The sequence below is a fragment of the Cyprinodon tularosa genome, unplaced genomic scaffold (genome assembly GCF_016077235.1).
Source record: "Cyprinodon tularosa strain WSP-4 unplaced genomic scaffold, ASM1607723v1 ctg108, whole genome shotgun sequence".
In the NCBI taxonomy this organism is placed as follows: Eukaryota; Metazoa; Chordata; class Actinopteri; order Cyprinodontiformes; family Cyprinodontidae; genus Cyprinodon; species Cyprinodon tularosa.
The window spans coordinates 87,169-110,980 of NW_024037871.1; the positions used below are offsets into that span (position 1 = coordinate 87,169).

General features: G+C 40.0%; 1 protein-coding gene across 1 annotated transcript; it reads left to right on the forward strand.

Moving 5' to 3' along the window:
- The first annotated feature begins 1,260 nt into the window (after positions 1-1,260).
- Positions 1,261-23,528, forward strand: tdrd7a (tudor domain containing 7 a). Its single transcript, XM_038290721.1, has 22 exons — positions 1,261-1,288; positions 4,179-4,393; positions 4,582-4,726; positions 5,656-5,761; positions 5,934-6,026; positions 9,192-9,235; positions 12,133-12,182; positions 12,527-12,703; positions 13,887-14,534; positions 16,191-16,378; positions 17,343-17,535; positions 18,373-18,484; positions 18,599-18,810; positions 18,930-19,064; positions 19,186-19,269; positions 19,373-19,507; positions 20,043-20,153; positions 20,599-20,764; positions 20,837-20,985; positions 22,551-22,744; positions 22,842-23,002; positions 23,124-23,528. Exons 2-22 carry the CDS (start codon positions 4,190-4,192, stop codon positions 23,333-23,335), a joined length of 3,519 nt encoding a protein of 1,172 aa, XP_038146649.1. The 5' UTR covers positions 1,261-1,288; positions 4,179-4,189; the 3' UTR covers positions 23,336-23,528.
- Positions 23,529-23,812: the final 284 nt, after the last annotated feature.

The following is a 23,812-nucleotide window of genomic DNA, read 5'->3' on the forward strand; positions in this document are numbered from 1 at the left end:
TCAGAAGTAGGAAGAAAAATAAGTAATGGAGTAAAATATAGATACCTAAAATATGTACTTAAGTACAGTAACAAAGTATTTTTACTTTGTTACTTGACACCTCTGCATATAGCTAACAACATCAGGCTAGCGTTGGATCTGATTGACTATGCAGATTTGTGTCATGATACCGGCCTCATAATATTTTTAGATTTCCATGAAGCTTTTGACATCATTTAATATAATTTTATTTTTAAACATTAGAGAAAATTGGTTTTGGCTCTTATTTTTGTGCCGCAATCAAAACCATGTATACAAATGCTAATTGTTCAATCAAGCTTCATACTGGTACCTATCCCAGATTTGTCCTAAAGCGAGGAGTTAGACAAGGTTGCCCGGTGTCCCCAATCCTCCTTTTGATCTGCTCTCAATTGCTTTCAGATTTATTTAAACTCAATCATGAATGAAATTTGGATTTCAGAACTTCAGAGTGTTTGATCATCCAATCACAGGCCCGATTCAGTCTAAACTCAGAGAAGCCGGCTTCAGCTAGAGCTGCGTTTTTCTGCTTGGTCCTAGAGCTCGACGAATGTCTGTGTACTGTAGTGTAAAATTGTTTTTGGACACTAAAACGCGCAGGGGACCAAAATGGACATTTGAAAATGTGCAGGGGACATGTGTTATAAATAAGATCAAAGAAATGTCTCTTAAGATGATCAATCATTTTTGTCCCTGCAAGTTTTTCCTTCAACGATACAAAAAAGACATTGACACTAAGTGTTTATTCTGCCGACTCTATGAAGAAGATCTCATTTATTCTGGTCAAGCTGTTTCTTGTGCACTTTTTTGCAAGATTTTCTTTTTTATATATTTATAGAATAGAAAATCCCTTTATTGTCCCACAATGGCAAAAATTCTGGTGTTTACAGCAGCAAAAAGAGTAAAGAAAAAAATGGTCACACAAATGTGGACCTTAGAAAAATGTACAAGAATAACATAATAGTGAAGAGTTTAAAGATAAACAATAAAATACTGTACTACAAAGTGTGCACTCTGGATTCTCATGAGTTTAATCTTTGTTCACTTGAAAATACAAAAAAAGAAAGAAAACAAAATTAAAAAGAAATAGTTTTGAAAAGTTCCATATTCTTTCTGAAGACTGACACCTGTCAGATCATGAATCATTGATTTGATTGGTTGTCAGCTCTTAAACCGGCCGCTGATTGGCTATGAGGAGAGCGGAGGCAGAGGGCTGACCGTTAATCGCGCCTCCATTCGGCCATTTCAGTTTCGCTCAGCTTCGCTCAAGGTAGGTTGTGATTTTTCTTCTACTTAATTAACTGTATTTTTTTTAAGTTTGGTTATTATACTGAGTAACATTATACGTTAGAAAATGATGGACTGACTTTTTACTGTTGAAAGCATGCATGTGGTGTCATTATTTGGGATTTTATATTGTGTTTCTGTCGTTTCGATAGTTGCTAGGTTGTTGGGTTGCTGTTAGCTTACGATGCTAATATTAGTTTTATTACACTTACGAGATGAAAGAGCGACTACCATCTAAAATTACTTCCTTTAGTCTATTTAATATACACACGATGTTTTATAATATTTATTTTTTTAGTGACTATGATTTTCGTCGATGTTGATGTGTCTTGTGTACATCTTGGAAATGTTGCTAGCCACCTGCTACTCAGTCATGGTAGCCTAAGAGCCGAGCCCTGACCAGATATTGTGTGTGCCCCGCCCCCTGAAAATTTCCTAAGAACATTTCAGGTGCTGGTTTTTAACTCTGGGGGCGTAAACCTCTCTTTCCGCTGTTACATCCAGCCGCGTTCTTCCATAAGATACGTAAAAGCCCTTTGTGCTCTAGTCACAGCGCCACTAGGGAAAGCGTGGACGATCAGTGGTTAAGAGAGAGATGCAGGAGGAACGTATCTCATGGGGGACAGGTCTGCTGGACACAGTTTATTAACTTTGCAGTGGTTTGAACTGATGAAGCTACTGAAATCCGAGGTTTCCAACGTAAACCTGTGAACTAGGGGTGAAGGAGCCTTCTAGCCAGTGCGTGACAAGCTGTTTGCTGAATGCAATCATGTCTGGTCCGGTGTTATGCCCAAAAATGCATGCCTGCCGAGATATGCGTCTCCAGTCGCGGGAGCGCGCATCGCTCTGTTCAACTGCATATCGACGAGTAAAACGGATTAAAATATGACCAATGGAGCTTAGGTTCTTATATTAATGATATCAAAAGTTTAATTAAATATACCTCTCGTGGGAAATAAATGTGATTATTTGACAGATTCATTAACAAAAGTACGGATTTTTTGAACAACATTAAATCCAAAGATTTTGACCGAGGTACGGCTGATTTATTTGTTGTGGACTCTTGTTATTCACTCACAACAATAAACCGTGATAGCCGACGTGAGTTTTGAAATTGCAAAGCTTTCTCTTAAGCGTAAAATCAAACGCGCATCTACACAGCACAGGTTCACAGACCAGTGTGATGCATTGGTCAGCGTCAGATAGCTATGGTGCATTCAGGAGCATGGGACATTTCAAACTTACAAGGAAAGAGGGATAAAATGAAACCGAACTTAACTCATACAATAATGTATTTATCAATTTGTCCTGATGGATATACAGGAATACGGTCATACAAGTGTCAACTCCTCTGAGATAGCATGGGATGCAATTTTTGGCAAGGACCTGCCACAAAAAGCATCCCCCTTGTTTTTAACCTAAGAATTGTCCCACACGCATGAAATTAACACTGGTAGCTCATTACACAAGTGGAAGCATGTAGAAATTGTTACATCAGCTCCAACTGTATATTTCTGTAAAAATGCAGGGGATGCAATTTTTGGCAAGGACCTGCCACAAATAAATGTTCTCATTCCATTGAAAACTGTTGTTAAACATATACTTGTAATAAAATGTAAAATGAAATAGAATGTTTACGTGTAATCATTAAAATCTATATCCAGTAGGAAAATTACCTTTTCCTATGTGAAATTCAGTACTTAAATATATATTTGTGTTTTATATTAACTAATTAATCCAATTCAAACATGATGGATTTTATTTCATCCCATATTGCCAGAAATGGTATCCCCATCAACTCTACACATCCAACATAGGAATATACACTTTCTTAAGATTATGATTAGACACTAGGCTTGAACTACATCAACCATAGTGTTGGCTGTATCAGGCTGTCTGTCCCTGCCTTAATTTGTCCCCCCGTGTCTAAATTGGACACAAAAAGACCCAGCTTTTTTATTTTTGGCTTACAAACATGTTTTATGATGACAAATCACTCCTGAAACTTTGGAGGCGATAGTCCTTTTTTTGTAAAGTTACAAGGGGGAACAGATTAAAGCAGCCTGTCTTTCTCTGCTGTATGTTCCTCCTGTCTAAATTGGCCACAATGGGTCCCAGCTTTTTCGTTTTTGGCTTACAAACATGTTTTATGATGACAAATCAATCCTGAAACTTTGGAGGTGATAGACCTTTGATTTGTAAAGTTACAAGGGGGGACAGATTAACACTTATAGAAGGCCGAGAGTGTCTTGATTTGCATCTGATTATCAAGTTAGGATTGAAATTCACTCGCTAAAAGCTCCTGTTTTTCTGAAATGCTGCTTTTTCGCCGTCTTTTACCAACAAGCGCTGCTTTTTATGTCTGCCTTGATGGTACCGCAAGACTCGTATAGTGACATGTCAAAATGCACATTCCTAACTCGTGTCATTACCAAGACAACAGGTGTCATAGACGTGTGTTTTCCTGATATGATTTCCTGACTGGACCGGACATAACAGTGGCTAGCTTACAGCCATGACGTCCTGCACGAGCATTGGGGGGGCGATTCGTTCATGTGTCAGGGTACGCGCACAGGGGGGAGGGACAAGCAGACGACCATGATTGACATGTCAGGGAACCAATCGTGTACGGATCGTCTTTTGTGATTGGTTGAGATTATTCATTGATTTCTCACTGTAGCGGGGACCATTTATTTTTGTTTCACTTCCAGACCTTCTATTTCACTGCTTGCTAAGCGGCTGTGGGGAGATCTTTAAGCCACGTGGTAAAAAATGCATCAGAAAAGATCTCCTACTGAACTTTTAAAATGTAAACTGTTTCACTAAGTATAGCATACAATATATAAGACTTTTTTTGTTATTGTTTATTTCAGAATTTGTCAAGATGTCGGACACTGAATCTATTAAAAAGATATTGAGGGCTGTCCTCCAGTCTTCCAAGACCGGTGTGCCTCTTAGTCGCCTGCAGTCAGACTATCGCTCCTTAAGTGGGGAGTTCATCCCTCTGGGAAAGCTGGGCTTCTCAAAGCTGGAAGACTTCCTCCGAAGCATTCCCTCTGTGGTGAGGCTTGAGAACTCCATGGGACAGGTAAGAGCAGGTTTTACTTTTAACACTGCTTCTTGTTTCTCAGCTGCTTGTATATGTAGATTAAATCACTGCATTGTTTTCCTTTGTCCTAGTTAAAGTTATTAATGTAATAAAATATGTTATGGTTAAAACATTTCTAAATGCATTGGCTGTTATTGGTTAACCTTTTCATGACATCGGTTCTGTAGTTGAGATGCTTTGCTGTTGTGTGCGATGACACGGCTGGCATTGCTCAGCTGGTTGCCAGACAGAGGAGCTCAAAGAAATCGGGGAGCTCCCAGGTCGTCAACTGCAAGATGAGATACAAACCCTTCAATCCCTACATGGTTAATGGTATGAGACCTTTGTTTAGTAGCAGCAGGTTGGGCTCATTTTTCTCATGCTCTCCATCAGATTTGAGTCTCTTCCATATGTGGTATTAAACCATATAAATCCCAGATAGTTTTTAAAGTGTCAGCAGTCTAAGGTTATGTTCACACTGCAGGCCTTGATGCTCAATTCCGATTTTTTTGTAAAATCTGATTTTGTTTGCGTTCCCTTTTATATTTCCAAATATATGTGAATTCTATGTGATCTCCTGTGTGAACTGCAGTCATACAACGCAAGTGTCCCGCATGCGCAGGAGAGGACGCAATGACGTCACAGGACAGCATGCTCTGTGTTTACGGAAGTTAATATGGATAGTAGTGCTGGCCCGCATGTAGCGGTCTTTTCCAACCCCAAAAAACTCATTCTTTTCAATATGGTTAAACATTCATACTGCTATCCGCATCATCATCTGTCATGCTTGTTGTTTTTCTTGCCGCTTCTGCGTAGCAAGATGCATAATATTGACCTTTGTCTGGTATTAATGACGTTCAGGTCAAATGAATCCGACCTGGCCGTTCAGACACAGGTCGCATTTGAAAAGATCAGATTTGTATCGGATTCAGGACCACATAGCCAAGCGGCCTGGGTCTGATTGGAAAAAAAATCGGATCTGAGTTGTTCAGACAGACATGAAAAGATAAGATCCAGGTCGCATATGGGCAAAATAATCAGATTTGGGTCACTTCAGGCTGCAGTGTGAACATAGCCTAATTTAGGATGTACAGTTTCAGGTTCTCTTCAAGATCCGATCTGCAGATTTCAGTCGATTCAGGATTCTATCAAAGCACTAAAACCCACACAAACTCATTTGGTTTTGAGCCAGTCAGTGCAGAATTGATTTGTTTTTGTCACCAGCCATTTTATCAGAACTTATTCTTTCTTTTATCTTTTAGTCACTCCAAGATCTTCTCTCCGCCAGCCATCTGCTGGAAAATATTCTAATTGGACAGCAGACCGCTCGGCGCCCCGCAGTGGCTGCAGTGCCTCTGGAGACTATAGGTAGGCAATATTTGTTTCAATAAACATGCATGCTTCATTAAAAAAAAATATACATGGGAGCATTTGAAGAGTGGTTCTGTGTTTGAAAAGGTAATTTTTTATCAGCGGTACTTATTTGCAGTGATCAGTAATGTCTTGGAAATAAAGCTATATTTGTGTCTTAATACACCAGGCTGTTGGACAGAAACTTGAGCTTGATCACCCCTGTTGAACATAGAGCACCATCTCTACCACCTGCTGCAAAGAAGGACTTCTCAACTAACAGGTGAACATGTTTAAACTGGATCATATCTTTATTCGTTCTCTATGGGGAAAAAAGGAAAACGGGGATCGTATATGTATACAGTAAATCCATAATAGAGGCAGAAACGATTCATTCAGAGAAGGGATGAACACATGTGTCCCAGGTTAATATTGCAGACAAACAACCATTATCCTGCTTTGCATCATTATTACTGTCATATGACCAAGCAAACTCGGCAAGAACAAGCTCTGCCCCTGAAGCAAAAACTAGATGGACATAAACATTAGTTGTCAATATTGGCCTTGTTATAATTATAAAAAATTTACTTTATTGATCTCACATTGGAGTAATTTACCTCTGCATTTAACTAGTGTTGCACCGATACCAGTATCGGGCCGGGCCACGATCCAGCACTAAAATGGTGGTATCTGTATCGGGGAGTACTGACAAATAGGTCACCGATACCATTTTGAGAGCCAAAAGTTTATTCAACTATTGTCATCCATTCCAGGTAGGCAATAAAAAGTTCTACTGGATTCACTTATTAGTCTTTTTCCTGCTTCACAAAGGTAGGCAGCAGCTTGACAAATCCATGATGGCAATTATTTTACATCCAAGTAGTATGCTGTACTTATATACACACACACACATCAATTTCAAACAGATGGTATTGGTATCGGCCGATACTGCACAGCCAGTTATCGATATTGAGGCCAAAAAATGGCATCAGTGCAACACTAAATTTAACCCATCTCCTTGGGAAGCAGTGGCCTGCCATCGTGCGGCGGCTGTGGAGCAGTGGGGAGTTAAAGCTACATTTAAACCACAGGCAACAGAAGCAGAAAAAACACACGTTTTGCTTCATTTTTTATTCTTGTGCAAGTTTAGTTCTGGCACGCGGATGAAGCATCTTTGCTGCTCTAGCTGCGTGTGTCAAAGTGGCTCGGATGCGCGATGGGAGGAGCTACACTATCCTTTCTTTTTCTGGAACAATGGCAGCTATATTTGCTGTAATCAGTGGGTTATAAGTAGTTTTAAGTTTTTTGTTTTTGTTTTTGTTTTTTTTTTGTGAGAAAGTCCACCTGAAAACTTCATCTGTGCAGTTAGTTAATTCAGCTTACCATCCTGCCTTCAAATATTATTTCGCTGTCAGAGCCACTCAGACCCCCGTACACCGGCGGTGCTCTGTCACTGGGAATTTGCAACAGCAGCCTCCAGCCCGGTTGCCTCTTTGTGGTTTTCCGCTACTGTTCGTGGCAGCTGAAAGGCATTTTTCACGTATGCAATCCAAACTGCAGGCACCAGAATAATAAAAGCAAACTTATTTTGTCGGCAGGTTTTGACATTTTAATTTAATTTAGGCATCAATAAACTGTTTGAAAGCAGTGATTATAGTAATCTGCATTAGCAGTGGTGTGTCCGTCTCCCTCTCAGCTCCCAGTTCAGTTTATCTGAATGGTTGATGTGGTGCGTCGAGCAGCAAAAATGAAATTTTTCCAACTCTTCTGAAGCGCGTCTCCTGCTCATGAGGCGATGCTTCAGCTACTCAGACGCCCTGCTCCTGCTGCTCCAAATGCGCTGCAGGACCTTTTGCGCCTCAAGCATTGATTTTGCATGTAAACAAGCATACGGGTTTTGCTCAGGAACCCTGAATGGAGGCTGTGGGGATCGAACTGGGTACTTGCAACCCTCTCAGAGCACAAGTGCACCGCTCTAACCACTAGGCAAACAGTTACACCTATCAGACCGATATGTTTAAAATAACCAACATCTGTTGATACAGATGTTAGTGTTGATTTAAGACACATTTACCACTCTGTGTTCATCAAACTGTAACAGGGTTTCCACCGTCATTAAAAGTCAATAAATTATTATTTTTTAAATTAAGGCCTTAATTGGCATTAAAATTAATTAAATGTGATTATAGTGGCATTTAAAATGCTTTATAAAAATAAATTTTATAAAAACAATTTCTTCAGATATATCAGATATAACTGGTTCCTTGTGTTTGTACGGAACTGCTTCCGGTTGATCGTAAAGCCGTGTCTTTGGAAAAGAAGGTCGAGGCGGGGAGAAAAAGCTAGAGAATGTGGAAAATGCAAATTTCAACGGAAGTGGCTGGAAAACAAGGAATACGGGACATGGCTGCAGCCATGTGTATATATGTATATGTGTGTGTGTATATATTAGGGTTGGAACGGTTTATGAAAACCGTCCGAACCGTTCGGTTCGACTGTCTCGGTTCGATTCGCGTGTGTTTCGTTCGGTTCATGCGCTGCTCTATTTTCTCTAGGCGAAGCGTTTACACTCCAGAGCAGAAGGTGGCGGTACTGCGACCAAAGCCAACCACAAGTAGTAAACAAGAAGAAGAAGAAGAAGCGAAGCAGCGTAGCTGGGTGTAGCAGAAAAAAATCAGTTGTTGTGGAGAATTGTGTGGGTATGGCGAGTGGGAAAGAACAGGAGTTGGAAGACGTGCCAGCAGCACTTTATAGGTCTGCTGTATGAGACCACTTTGCATTTAGAGTGACCTACGATGACGGCGGAAAGAAAGTTGTGGATAAAAGTGCAACAGTGTGCAAGCATTGTGCAACACGTTTTGTTTATGCTAACAGCAACATGACCAACATGTCATGCTAACCCCCGAAATCCCAGATACTCCGTCAGCGCTCCGCTCCAGACCGCCTGCACAAAGTAAAGCCTAACCCCGAAATCCCACATACTCAGCGCTCCGCCCTGCTTCGCTCCAGACTGCCTGGGTAAAGCAAAGCCTACAGCCGCCGCTGTGGCTCCCGTCCGCTCCGCTCTGAGTTCCTTGGAGATCGTAGAGGGCATTCGCGAGATGATTAAATTCAAAGCAGCAAAACATGCGGAAATGATCCATGGTTTCCGCGAATCATTAACAATAATTACAGTTCATTAAGTTTTTGGGATTTTTTCATTAATTTCATAAAAAAAAAAAAAAATCATAAATTTTTATAATTTTTATTAATTTTTTTATTTTTCGGTGTAACAATAAACATAAACCGAACCGAAAACCGTGACCACGAAACCGTGAACCGAACCGTGGATCTTGTGAACCGTTCCACCCCTAATAAATATATATATATATATGAGTCATGGGTATTAGGCTGAATATAATTCAGAGTATTTAACTAAAAGCTTTTATTCAAATTCATGTTTTGACAGGGGAGGAAATTCTGCTGTGAACCCTGTAAACAAGATTCCCAGAGGTGAGATTGTATTTGTTTTTGTTTTGTTTTTTCCTCCACATTAATGCTGCCAAGTTTTTCTTTCTTTCATATTGATGCTACTTTTGGTCAGACTGTGCTGCTGCTTTATTATTATTATTTCCATATAGCTTTATACTGGTGTCCTTCAGGTGGCGGTATTATGTTTATATCCTTTTCTTTTGCATGTAGCTTAGCTTGCTACTTAACTTTTACTCTGTAATGCTGCTCTTAGCTTTCTCTGAACCTTGACATGTTTATAATGCGGTTTGGGAAGGACTCTTTATTTGAAAGCGATGTGTTTAAATTAATGCAGTGGGGAGATCATTAAGTGAGGTAATTTATTATTAAAGATGGAACATCTTGGTGACAAAAACCAGGTTCTTATTTAAGCACCAAGGTAGAAAATGTTCATGCAGGCTGGTGTGTATTTCTCTGAAAGATCAGAAGAATAGAAGATGTTTATTAAAAAGTTGGTTGACAATGTGTTGGTGATATCTGTTTAAAAAAATGAAAATAAGAGGTGGTTCAGTAAAACCATCATTTTTTTAATGAAAAACACTCACAATGGTAAACTCGCAGGTCATTGATGAAGGAACGTTTAAGAGAATGCAGATGCATTATTAAATAGTTGATGAGGCAATATCACAAATGACCATTATTGAGAAAGTGTCAGAATTTGGATATCTCTTATACTGTGGTATTGAGCATATTTATTGCCCACCAAGAATTCTGTGGGTGATAATTATGATTTCATTTAATAATTATGTTACCTTGGACTTGATAAAAAAAAAAGTTGTTTAGATGGGTACTTAGTAAGTTAGCATTAACTAGGTCTGGAGTGGTCAGCCCAATTTCTGGACCATATTCTTATTTAAATTCTGTGTGGTGTCCTAAAAATATTCCATCTAACAGAGAACTAAGTTTCCGTCGCATTGTCCTGTGCTGGAAAGCTACACACATGATCCAAGGATGTTAAGGGCTGGTTATACTCTCCTCAGCAGTGTGACGCTGTTAGGGCTGGGTACCGAACTTCGGTTCTTTTATGGTACCGACCGAAATGCTTCGGTTCTACAGAGTATCGAAACATGCCTCGTCTTTCGGTACCAAGTTTTGGTGATTGGCTGTAACACTTAACGTGATTGCGTCATTCAGGAAAAATACACAGGTGGTCACGCCTACAGCCAGGATTCATGTGTATCTGTTGTGAACTGGTTGTGAGCGTCGTGGAACCCCTTTAAAATGCCCCCCAGGTCAAAAGTGCGGCTTCACTTTATTAAGACTCATGCCGTGCGCAACGCAATACATTGTGCACGGAAACAATTTAAGAGCAGAAAGTTTCCCGGTGTTTAACTGCAAGAAGAGCGGACCGCAGCCAGCGCAACTATCCTCCTCTCAGCAGCCCGTGGGCAGAGCAAAGCCAGAGCGGAGTGAATCATGCGAGACACTCTTGGAGAATGCTGCTTTCAAACTGGATGCAGCAGGAGCAGCAAAATCACGTCTGCTGCTTCCTTTTTGCTGCTTGTACCAGCTTCTGACGCGCGGCTGAAGAAGCTTTGCTGCTCTGGCTGCGCGGTCGAAAAGTGGCTCTGACGTGCGTTAGGCGGAGCTACTCTATCCTTTCTTTGCCTTTCAGCTATATTTGCTGTGATCAGTGGGAATAAAGTAGTTTTATTATATTTTAAGTGGGAAAATCCACCTGAAAACTTAATCAGTGCAGTCAGTTCATCCTGCCTTCCAATATTATTTGTGTCGGAGCCGCTCAGACCCCCCCATACCAGCGGTGCGCTGTCAATAGGATCCCATTCAACGGGCTTGTTTGTCAGACATGGTAATTTTTCTAAAGGAAAACTGCTGAGTAAAAAGGTCCTCACAATGTAACAGTGAATATTAGACAGTGATTTTTTTTTTTTTTTTTATGTAAGAGGAAAAATGTAAATGGAAAATCAGAGCTTAAAATAAAACTCAAGATTTGTACTTTTTTATGTTGTGTAATTTACTTTTTCTTCGAATTGATATTATAAAACTGGTATCGAAAAAAGTATCGATCAGGAACCGGTATCGAAGTGAAGGTATCGGTATTGGTACCGGAATCGAAAATTTTTGAACAATACCCAGCCCTAGTCGCTGTGAGCTTGACGCAGACATTTTTGATTTATACTAAATTTTGAAGTGTGGTATGTGCTATGTTATATTCCACACAACACCACAAGGGGGACATTCTCGAACTAGTTGTGGGCCTAGATACTGCTGAGGCGGTGAGGAAGTGGGGGCAAGTTTGTCCGACAACGGAGGGACATGAGGACGAAAAAGAGCTGGAATCCAGGTGGAAAAAGGGTCCCAGTGTTCTTGCGCACCTCGCTCTTCTTGCTGGTCCAGCTTCACGAGTTGTTTTTTGCAATTGCGGTCATACAAACAAAACAAGCGAATGTAGATTTGACCTATGAGGTGCCTCCTGTCTGCGGCACTGTCTGCAGTCACCTACACTTTGGGTGAGGTGCAGTCTGTGGAAGGGGCGGGGACGTCTTTGCATTCACTGCAACACCTATGCAGATGACCTAGTTTCGAAGTATAAATCAGCCTTTAAGCTGCACAGATCAATGATTTCTGAGGTTTTTTTTTTGTTTTTTGTATTTTCATGGTTGCGCAACTCTCTGACAGCCTGCCATTTGTAGACACACCATAATCTTAAACAGAGTGACTACCAATCTGTTTAAACTTTTAAATGTATTTTTGGTTTTAATAGACTTATATTCTTGATGCATTCTACATCTGCAGAAATGTCTCCTTAAAAGTTTTTTCTTTTAATTTTCTCTAAACTCAACTTCAGTATTTTTTACGTTTAAAAACCAACTAATGATAGAAGTTGATGACTTTATCTCCTTTTTTTCGATTGTTAGCAGATCCTCCAACGGAAGAAACAGTTCCTCTATCTTCCCAGGACACTGAGGTAATAATGGTTTTAGTGGTCACTTATAGAAACCATTTTCACCTTTAGTATCACATCGTGTTACAAGTTCATCACTGATATGCAGAAAATTCTGATGCTTAACTAATCCAGCTAGCAAAATTGTTAATTTCTCTGTCTCATCTGTATGAACGCTGTGTGATCAGGAAAAGGCATCCTTATCACAAAGGGACCATCTTAGCACCTTTTTTACTCATTCAGTCTCCTCCAATGAAGTTAATAGTCTCACTGACCAATGGATTTCAATAACCTGCTAACAATTTATTTTAAAATTCTTCATCACTGTGTGTGTATTAGATTGATTTTGATGTGTTTTTGTGTTTCAGGTTGCTCTGGATCCATATGATGTGGAAATGGTGCAGAGCAGGGTGAAACAGCTGTTGGAGAGCTGCCCTTACGGGGTGTGGATGTCCAAGCTGCCAAGTAAATACAATGAGATGTTCTGTCAGAAGCTTCATCCTCAGGCTCTGGTTGATTTGGAGAGGTGGCCACATGTCTGTATGGTGAGTCTGGAGCAAATACTGTTATGACTGTTAAAGCTCTCCTTTTGGTTCTAAGGTTCATGTAGCTCCTAGCTTCTCTCTCCATCCACCTCCATCGCATCTCCTCCCTCACTCCCTGACTATTCTTAGTCTCACTTACCCTTCGACTTATTCCCCCTCCAATGCAAATTTCAGACAGAGCTTGGATCAGTTAACCTTGCCCAGCTTGATTCCTTACAACCGTTTACACATCACGCTAGCAAAGTTCCTCTCCTCCTAGTGACTATCTACAGTACTATTGCTCTCTAGAGGTAAACAAGCAAATCAACATGTCGGCGCCCGTAACATTCAGGAAATTTGGTTATAAGTGTGATATTTCATTGTTTGCGGAGAGTCAGTTAAAGAAGGCAGCCTTTGGTGAATTTAATTGAGACAGTCGGCTTAAGGGAAGTGGATACGACAAACAATAGTCTAATCAGGGTTTACAGATGCAGGAAACGACAGACGTTGAGGTTCATCTCACTACTAAAGTAGGGAAGCTTGTATTTTTATGAATGTCTGAAATTTCCTGATTACGGAGGCAACTGTAAGGAGATGACGCGGTCTGTGCATGCGCTCTTTGTTATCTGAGAACTGAGCCGGAACTGAAGCGCGCTGAGCCCTACTGATGAACTAGTGCTAGTTTAGCTCGGTTCAGTTGTTTCTGTACTGCCCGGTTCAGTTTTGTGTGCCATTTACACTCAACATTTATCTCGGTTACCGTGCTTGAACCAATCTCTGCACGGCTTCAAAAGAGTAGTGTAAATGGAGCTAATGAATCAATGCAATGAGCTGGTTTTCATTAGATAGAAAAATGTTGACCAATATGACTATTACCTTAATAAATAAATTGAATTGAACAAAATGTTTCTGATAGAGATGTATACAACTTCAATGTCATGATTTCAGTTTGTCATTTTTATTACTTTTGTCAATTTCAATGTATTTTACTGGCAGCTAATTTAATTTTTTTTGTCTTTAATGGAAGAAACATTTTAGTGTTTTTTATTTATATATTTAACTTCTGTGAACTGTTCAATTTCTCCAATAATTAAGCAACATTTCTTTACTAAATGTAAAATATTTATTCATTGCCCTGTACTATTTTAACATTTATGTTTTTAAAGGTTTCAGCCGATACTGACATTTTTTTGTCTAATTTCAGGTGGAGAAAGCTTGTATAACTAACCACAGTGACCGACTCATCTACCCCCCCCTGCCTTCCAAATCCCCTACCAGCCCTGCTAACTGCACCAGCTCCTCTTCAGGATCCTCATCCTCCAATCAGCATAGTGGAATGTTGCCCCCTTTAACTGCTAAAGCTCCTGCAGGCAAAGTTCTGCCGTCAGTGACGTTACGCAGCCCCGCCCCAAACCCTGCTCTGCCCTCCCGACTTCCTCATTGCACAGTCTCTGCAAAGGATAACTGTGAAAGGAGCATTTTGCCCACAGACACTCCTTGTAGAAAGACACGCTCCTTAGCCCCTACCTGGCCTGCCAGCACTTCCTCTGCCTCTTCTTTACTGCAGGCTGACCAGGACGTTTTACCGCTCTTGAAAGCCACGTTCAGTTCACCTTCCACCTCTGCTCCTACTTCTCCTTTGAAACCTTGTCCTGTCGCGCTCTCCGATGAGGTGCGTCAAAAATTAAAGGACCTTCTTTCAAAGTGCAGTCAAGGTCTGTGGGCTGATGCATTGCCCAAATGTTTTATGGACGTGTACAAGATGCCGTTCCCTGAAGAGATTCTGGATAACCTGTCAGTTTTGTGTGGTGTCTGTACGGTCGAGTACCCCTTCCCACAAAACAAGAAGAAGGTAAGAGACGTCGTGGTGTTTAGTTGGTATCAAAAAACATTGAAGCCTTAAAGTGTCTGATCAGGTGTTACACAGTTGGATTGTAAATTTTACAGCATCTTAACTAGGGCTGCAACAACGAATCGATAAAATCGATAAAAATCGACTTTTAAAAGCGTTGGCAACGAATTTTATCATCGATTAGTTGTGTCGCCGATTAATGCGTCATCCGCGTCCGCCGTCATCACATCCACTTGACTGAAACGGGGGCAGAAAAACAAAATACGGCAGAGCGAGTCAGCGCCGCAGGTGCAGTGTTGCCAACTCAGCGACTTTTCAGACCCCTCCAGCGACTATTTTTCAAAATGTCACTGGCGGCTTTTGGAGACTCTTAGGTGAAAGCATGCATCGTTCCTACTCTGCCGTGGGGCGCCTCCCCCACCCCAACCCCGTTCTCCCGCAGGAGTCCCTCTCAGCGCTGCAGTCAGAGCCGCAGGATGTTTACCCTCAGCGTCCAGACTGCAAATGAAGCGCGCATGCGCCGGGATTGACGGCGCAAATTGATCACAATAATTAAAATAGCCTGCGCTTTGTAAAGTGAAAAAAGTCGTAACATGCAACTTTTGTCAAAACAAATTAACATGGCACGGAAGCACCATGTTTGTTTCGTTTTAAAGTGGGGAAACGTAACGTTAGTTTCTCAGGTAGCTCATCTGATGCTTTCCTTACCGTGTTAGTAGGTTACAGACAGTGATAAGGTTGGCTACTTATTTTACTTTTAATTTCATTTGAATTAGCTTAAGCAGCGTTTACATTTACTTTATAAATAAATTAACTTGCAAATTATGAGGGCAAGGCTTTTAAAGTTTAAATCTTCTGGCAAAGATAAAGTAAAGAAGATCCTGCAATTTATGGAAGTAAAGCAGAATAAAATCCAGCAAGATCAGTAATATGTCAATTAATTATATGCCACATTTCCATGTAAATATCTGTCTTTGGAGCATGTGTTTTTTAGCACCCCTAGTTCTCTCATTTTTATTCCAAATACAATTTATAATTTGAATCACAGGGCTATTTTTATCTCTATGGTTCAGTATTTTCTCAAGTAGCAACTTTAACTGCTATACTTTCCTGTCTTAAAAGGCAGAACTCTTCTAGTCTTAAAAAAAACTCATTTGATGAAATGGGGGGCCTATTGTTTGAACCCCTGAGGGGCTTTTAAAAACAGAAATGTCTTTTTTTTGTGCTTTATGAAACAAAGTACCCTATATTTTGTGGATGTACAGCTACATTTCTCATGTAAGTTTGCGTAGTTTTAACGCAAACATTTATTTTTCATATTGCACCAGTACAGTTAATGGGCAACCTGTACTTGTGTGCTTGTTTGTTCTGTCTAAAATGTTTATTTTGGAATAAAGAGGTTAATATAAAAAATATTTTTTGTCCGATTCATCGATTAATCGAAAAAATAATCTGCCGATTCATCGATTTTTAAAATAATCGTTACTTGCAGCCCTAATCTTAACCGACTTTATTTCAGCTGAAAACTCAGAATTAACAAATACTCAACTGCTCTATATGTTTACACTTCCTGCTGTTATCTTAATTACTTTTGTTTTTTTAATTTAATGCTGCGTTTGTTTTGCTCTTTCTTTCTGGTCCCTGGATCTTTTCAAGGCCATTCTGTATAACTTCTGCCAAGATGACATGAGCGTTACTAACAGCCAGCAGACCAGAAACAACCCACTACCCTCTGGATTGGAGACACTGGGCCCTGTGGTTCCTCCACCTCTGACCCATCCCACTGAACACTGTCCTTCAGTGTTGGTCACCGAGGCCAATAACACCACAGCTATCACCATCCGGTGCGGCACAGTTTCCCTCTCATTACTGTTGTAGACTTCACTGAATAATAATTGAACCTTATATTGCAGGTTTTTGTAGATTTACATTTTATAGTTTTATTTTATTGCTATCTGGGTCCTTTGGATTGACTTTCCTTCATTTTTTAGATCTGTCAGTTAATTGATCAAATGATTGCTTTGCCTGCTTAGCATGAATAAAAATGTAAGCTTTGGGAGAAAGTATCAGTTTTAACAAGCCATAAAACTTTTACCATTTAGCTTTTATGTAAGTGAAAGCATTGTAAGCATAGCTAGGCAGATGGGACTATATGTTAGTATGGATGGAGAAGAGCTAAGCAAGCTCTGTCCATTTACTGTTTCACTTTAGTGTAGGTATTTGCTATACTGCTGTATTTGTTTATTTTAAAGCAATTAGAGGGCAGGAAATAAGATAGAAGTGCTTGACAATTGGTTTTCAAACCCCTTCATTCTCATTTTTGTGTTGCTGAATGAAATAAAAAATTAAAGAGTGTAAACCATATGAATGCAGAAATAAATTGTAATGTTTAAATGTAATCCTTTCATCACCTCATCATAATGGCTGTGCTGATACTTCCTAGTCTTGCCATTATACACCCTATAAAAAGTTGCATTTAAGGTGGGCTTCCTCTTTACCTACAATTCAAGATTGATGCTATAGAAAATAAGTTCTGTGTTTTACAAAGGGATTTTATTCAGCAGCCATTTTAAAGCAGTGGAAGAACCCTGTTGCTCCTAACATTACTTCTTCTCATTTAGATCCTGTAACTATTTGTGACAGATTGCTGCGTACATCTCAAGCTCTCGCTTGTGGTGTTTACTTAAAACCGTTGCTCTGCCCGTGTCCTGCAAGCATGAATGTTCAGCTTGAATTGTTTTGAAACAGGAGTCGCAGCAATCCTAAAAATGTTTGGTGTCTATGTCTGAGACCTCTGTCCCTCTTCAGGTATGTTGGTGACAACTACTCAAATGCTCAGAAAACCATGGAGGATATGATGCAAACCTTCTACAGCCAAAACTCCAGGAGACATCCTGTCTCTAACCCAGAGGTTGGTCAGCTGGTGGCAGTAAAAGTGGAAGACGGAGACGAGATGGCCAGAGCACAGGTGATGGAGGTCATGACCTCCAACATGGTGAAGGTAACATGATTTGTTTTTTCAAAGGTCCTTGTTAGTTTTTGACCTATTCTCTTCTCTGCTGACTCTCTTCAAGCATCTTAACCCTTTTATAGGGCACTCAGTGAAATAGTAAAAATCCAAATTTCAAGACAATAGTGTTGGAATCCAGCACAAGACCTTATTATCACCTTTGTAACCTTCAAAAAATATATGAATAATCTGATGGAGAAAATGTATGTCAATCTAATAACTAGAAATGCCAAGTTGCCTGAATATATTAAGAAAAATTACAAAAATTTTATATAATTCATGAAAAACAGAAGAGTGAAAGAAACGCATTTTTTTGGTCCAACATAACCTTAGAAGCATTAATGCCGATACGGGCCTGTACATTTTTTTATTTTTTTTTTATTTATAAACATAAATATAATTTTTAACTAGGTTTATTCCCTTTTTAATTTTTGAATTAGCTTTTTACCTTTTTCCCTAACTTTTTTTTCGAACATAATTTACAGTAGGTAATATATCATTCAAGGTCTAATCTAATTGGTCAAATACCAAAATAAGATGTACAGCCATGTAGTAGTATCTTTGCTGAATGGCTGGATATAGATCTTGTGCTTTTAGACCTCACTGAGGGAGGGAGGGGGGGGATTCCATTTTCTTAGCGGTATTCAAGTGATCAAAAACAGTAAGTTGCTCTATAAAGGGTTAAAGGATAGCAACTAATGAAAATGCTCCATCGTAATGGTTTCATTGTCATAGTAGGATAGTGAAATTTTTTTCAAATTGCCTGTTATACAAATATTACTCAATGCTCTGTCAATTGTATATGTATGTTTTCTTTTTGTGTCACAGGTGTTTTATACGGACTATGGCTTCTCTGTAGAGACCAGTAGGGATACTCTGTTGCAGCTTCATCGGGACTTTCTGTCTCTGCCCTTCCAGGCTACAAATGTCAGCCTTGCAGGTGCATACATAATGGGTGACAGAACTAAATGTCAAAACATGCATTTCAGGTCACTAGCAGTCTGTCATAACTTTGAATTTATATAGCATAACTTCTTTGTGTTCCTCCTCCTAGGATTGGAAGCTGTCAGCTCCCATCCAAAGGTGCTCTCCACTTTGGGTTCAGTGGCAATTGAAAAGATTCTGCGGATGGAAACCTTAAGGCCGTGTCAACAGAACGAGATGCCCACAGTGGTTCTTTATGATACCTCACAAGATGAGGATGTGAACATCAACTCCATGTGCCTGAAGGTTCTACAGGATGATACAATGAACAATCCTCTGAGGGTGTGTAAGCCAGCCAGGATCATGCTGGCTGGGTTTGAGCTTCTGGTTTAATTTGAAAGCAGCAAAAACTCTGAAGACTGTTTCACACAGATTTTCTAATCCATCTTTGTTTCTTACAGGAGAATGTTGTTTATAAGGATGTGCAGGTGTCAAGCGTGTGTGCAGATGGGAGCATTTTCTGCCAGCTGCCCTCTAGAGGAACAGTCAGGTTAACAAAGTTACTGGAAGGCATGGAAGCATTTTTTGCATCCCAGGTAGATGATATTTTTAGCATATGCAATTTTTTCTATTAAAGTAACTGTTGGAAGTTTTGGCTAAATGACCTGCATTGATGTCAACCTGCTAATAATTACTCTACATCTACGTTCTTAAAAGATCACATCAGAGTCCCTGGTTTTCAGACCCTTCAGCGGCATGTTCTGTGTGGCCAGTTACAAAGGTCAATGGGCCAGAGCTGAGGTAAGAGCTGGAAGGTGAAATGCTTTCACAGGCAAATCTGAACTCTGCATTGGTAATGATAGATAGCTAGATGGATGAATGAATAATGTTTTTCTTTTTTCAGATTACATATGTGCGCGATAACAGAGTGTTGGATATTCTCTTCATTGACTTGGGGATCCCAGCAACTGTTATATTCATGGATGTGCGTGGGGTCCCTCGACACTTTTTGAAGGATTTTGTCATCATCCCACCACAGGTCAGATGTTTGTGTTTACGGATCATATTTCCAACTCAGTAATCATGTCTCTTGTGTTTTTTTTTTTTTATTAATTTTTATTTAATCTTTTATCTGGAGAGGCAAGTTACAATTACTTCGTAAAGACCAGCTAGATGGAAGTATGAGCAGGAATAACATCAGCCAATCCAAGATTTTTGTATAATAACGGAGCATTCATAACAGAAGAGATGGTTCTAGTCTGATTTTTCTTATATTAGGGGAAAAACACAATCAGAAACAACATTTTGCAATCTCCCTGAGCCAGAGTGCAAGACACAGCACAACAGAATTTACATGTGAAAGACATATTTAGTCCAAAGAGATTTCTGATTTTACATAGTTTGTCCATTTAGAACAGAAAAACATTCTCCAGAATGTAAATGTCCCTTACAAGATTGACCCAGTCCTTAACTGCAGGAGCTTCAGGCTTTCATGTTTCTTGTTTTGTGAACAATTTTAGTTGTCATGAATCTTTTTTAACTGGCCTATCGACTTCCTTTTTGTTTTCTTGTAGGCTATTAAATGTCGACTGGCTGACCTCCCTATTCCAGAAGAAGGCTGGAGTCATGAAGACCTTTTGTTGTTGAAGGAGACTGTTGTTGGAGCAAAGGAGCTCAAAATGAAGGTAGGATTGGTTATGGCATTAAAGAACTGTGGAGCTACGACATAGCAGTATAAAATGGAAATGAACCAGCAGGTGAAATTATCAACAACATCGTGCCCCCAAAGTCCCTAGACCAAACCAGCTTTAGATACATCCTGCAAGCTTTTTGGTTAGATAGGGGGTCCCATCCAGGGAAGAAACAGTGAAACTGACCGTTTACCACAAACCTGCTCTAAGAATATGAGCGTTTGAAGCCAGCCCCCATGGTGGCTTTGTCTGGTCAAACTTATCAGTTTAACCAGCTAAAAAACTGGCAAGTTTGTGCTTTTAACCAACAGTAGATAGATAAATGATAATAGAAAGTAAATACTTAAACGCCAAAACTTTGTGCTGGTCTAGCTGCTGTGAAAATGTCTTTTTTTTTGGGGGGTCTTTTAACTCTGTTGTCGTTATACTTTTGTTTCAGATATCAAAAGTAGAAGAGTACAAAGGAGAAAAGGTGATCTTCATGCATCTCTTTGATGGTCACAGTCAGGAGTTACACCAAAGCCTCAACCATCAGCTCAGGGAGAAAGTTTTATCAAGGGACAAAAACGCAATCCCTGCCTCTGACGGCAACGCTGTGGACACGGGTAATACGGCACACCTTCCCATTTAATCCAACTTTACTTTGTACTGCCTTTGAAGTTTTTATGTTCTGTTAGATCTCACTGCTCTAATGGAGAGGTTGAACCTAAGCAGCCCGGTCCTTAATCCCATCATCAATGCCTTGCCTGTACTACAAGGTGAAGGTGTTGCCATGGCACCTGGAGTGCAGCCACTAATGTTACCCCCTCCACTGGACCTTCCCCAGGTGTGTAACAGAGCCTCTGTTAACATGTGAGGATATTTAATACAAGCATGAATGTAAACTTGAATAATTTGTTTCGATTGGCATCTAAACCTGATTTGGCTGGAAAGAAAAAATTAGATATAATTTCACTCAACTATGAGGAAGTGATGGTTAAAAACTATTCAGACAGCTTTACATCCAAGTAGCTGAATGCTGTAGCACTTCAGTTAATTAAAACCTGCTTTAAGTGGGGAAGTATTACTTTAATAGTTTTATTTATAATATATGGGATCAATAACTGTTGAATGAAAAGTTGCTAACAGTTAAAGTTGGGTGTCGGGTAGGTTTGCAAACGCATTAACTGTTTGCACCATTCTCATTGGCTTTGGAACCTCGCATTAGTCTTGAGTTCTTTTTAACCATGTTTTAACCATTAAGGGTAGGTTGCTCTCTTTTTGTGTGTTTTCTTTAAATCTACACATCTGAGGTCTGATTGGGAAAAAGTAAAAAAAAAACAAAATATATTAGAATTTTTTTCTGTATTTGTATCCCACCCTGGTGTTTTGATACCTACTTTCCTCTTCGACCTGCATAAACCACCTGCTTGTTCTTATCAGAGTATCACTAAGACTGGTTTTATTTCAATTTTGGTGGTTTAAATTGGATATTTTATGAGAAAACTTTGTAATATAAAAGTCGGTATTGAAAGTGTTTTGATTGGCTACCTTTTTCAATGAGTCCATCGCTAAATGTTTTGTACAACAGTGGTTCTTTCATCGGGTCCAGCAACACCCTTCATTCCTTGTTTTTATGCAGGTTAATATTAAGTCAATCCGCTGCAAAAAATTTTCTATAAATTGATAGCCTGATAAACCAGACTAAATGTGAGATTAGATGTGTAATTTAGTCTGGCCCCGATGAATGAGACATCGGAAGATTGTTGAGAACAACCCGTTGTTTTTCAAACCGCTGTCTGTGCCTATTGGCCAACGCTCTGACCAATGAGCGCAACTGACTGTGACGTAGTAAGTGCAACAGAAAGCTGGTGGGGGAGCGTAAACAAACAGTCTGTCGGTAAAACGGCGAATGCATCCTTTAAAATGAACGAGCGTAGAGCCTCTTCCTGCACACGTTTCAACGAAAAACCCAAGTCTAATCCTTCCAAAACTTATTCCAAAGCTGAGTCAAACGAGAACTGGTTAATAGTTGTTGCCATCTTCTTTGTGCTTTCTCCAGCGTCGCGCAGCTTTGTCGCCACGCCCTCAAACCCCGTCCGCTTAGCATCGAGAAATTCAAAACACATCTCTGCGTTGTGATTGGCCCGCCAGTTCTAGGGACTGGCGCATTGATCGAGGCTAGACCACTCGCAGGAAAAATGATTTTGGTCGCTGGTGGGTGGGGCTAGTTTTCTAGGCTAATAAATTGACATAATCAGAACCGACCTATTCTTGGGATGGAACCAGTTCAGGTCCTGGTGGTAGAGGATCCTTTGCGTTAGAAAAAAGGAATCAAATCGAAGCCGGATACTTTAGTTTTTCTTAACTTTCAAATCCATGCCACATAATGTATTTTTTCTTTCATTTCAGCCTGGTCAAAACATGGATGTCTTTGTACCAGTTGCTTGCCACCCAGGTTACTTTGTGGTACAGCCTTGGCAAGACCTCCATAAGTTGGTGGTGTTGATGGGAGAAATGGCCCTTTACTACAACCAGAGCAGAAGTATAAGCAAGATGCCGCCCATCCAGAAAGGACACGTCTATGCTGCCAAATTTGACAAGAAGTAAGTCAATCTGAACCATAGATGGAGAAAAGGAGGGATTTTATAAAAGAAAAAAAACCCACTGATGATGGCTAAATGTTTTGTTGATGTCGTTTAGTTGGCACCGTGTTCAGGTGAAAGGAATTTTGACCAATGGGTTGGTTTCAATCTATGACTTGGACTACGGTAAACACGAGCTTGTCCCCCGCACTCTAATCCAGCCTCTGATAGAGGAATTCAGACAGCTGCCCTTCCAGGCTATTACTGCCCAACTAGCAGGTGAGTGATCTTTTTTAGTTAAAAAAATCTCATTAGTTAAGCCATTTTTTATTTTTAGGTACTTTAAACAAAGGAAGGATCTAGTGCTTGTATTGAAAGTGTGTTCTCTCTAATCATACAGGTGTGACGCAGCGTCAGTGGTCAGAGGAGGCCGCTGTGATGTTCAGGAGTCATGTAGAGAAACGAGCGCTGGTAGCACAGGTGGAGAGTGTGCAGGACGTGTCGGAGGCTGAAAGCGAGCTGTCAGAGCGCAGGCTGACACTTTACCTGGTGGACACTTCATTTGAGGAGGATGTGTGGATTCACAACCTCATGACTTACATTTCAGGATAAGATCTCCTGTGCTTTGTTTACTCTTAACTGTGTGATACTGTTTATACAATGTTAAAATTGTTTGCTTTCCTTGTAGCCTTGTTTTCACCAAATGTGAACTGCTGTTTCTTTCCAAAAAAAAAAAAAAAAGTTCAATAAAGTCTTGGCTAGTGTATTTCTGCCACAGCTACTCGCAGATGCTGCTCCGGGACTGCTTTACCTGCCTTAGAGGGCTTTAAATGCTCAATCTGGTCTGTTGGCAAAATCATGCCGAAAGTATCTGAAGTTGGTGTCAAAGGTAATCATGTTTTTTACCGGAGTAAAAGTAGAGATTTGTTTTTGTTTAAAAAAAAAAAAGTACAGGCTCTTAACTGTACTTGAGTACAAAAGTTTTGTGCCTCTAATGATAAAAAAAATCACTTCTAAAAACTATCCCTTAAAAAAATAATGCCTCGTTAATTATTACTGTTTCGCTCACTGTGTTGGTAGAGACAACAT

What these genes read in the sequence shown, in the direction of transcription:
- tdrd7a (XM_038290721.1), top strand. Translation starts at nt 4,190, where the DNA reads ATGTCGGACACTGAATCTATTAAAAAGATATTGAGGGCTGTCCTCCAG. An exon ending in CAAAGGAGCTCAAAATGAAG is followed by an intron (nt 20,154 to 20,598) that starts GTAGGATTGGTT and finishes CTTTTGTTTCAG; the next exon opens with ATATCAAAAGTAGAAGAGTA. An exon ending in CTCCACTGGACCTTCCCCAG is followed by an intron (nt 20,986 to 22,550) that starts GTGTGTAACAGA and finishes CTTTCATTTCAG; the next exon opens with CCTGGTCAAAACATGGATGT.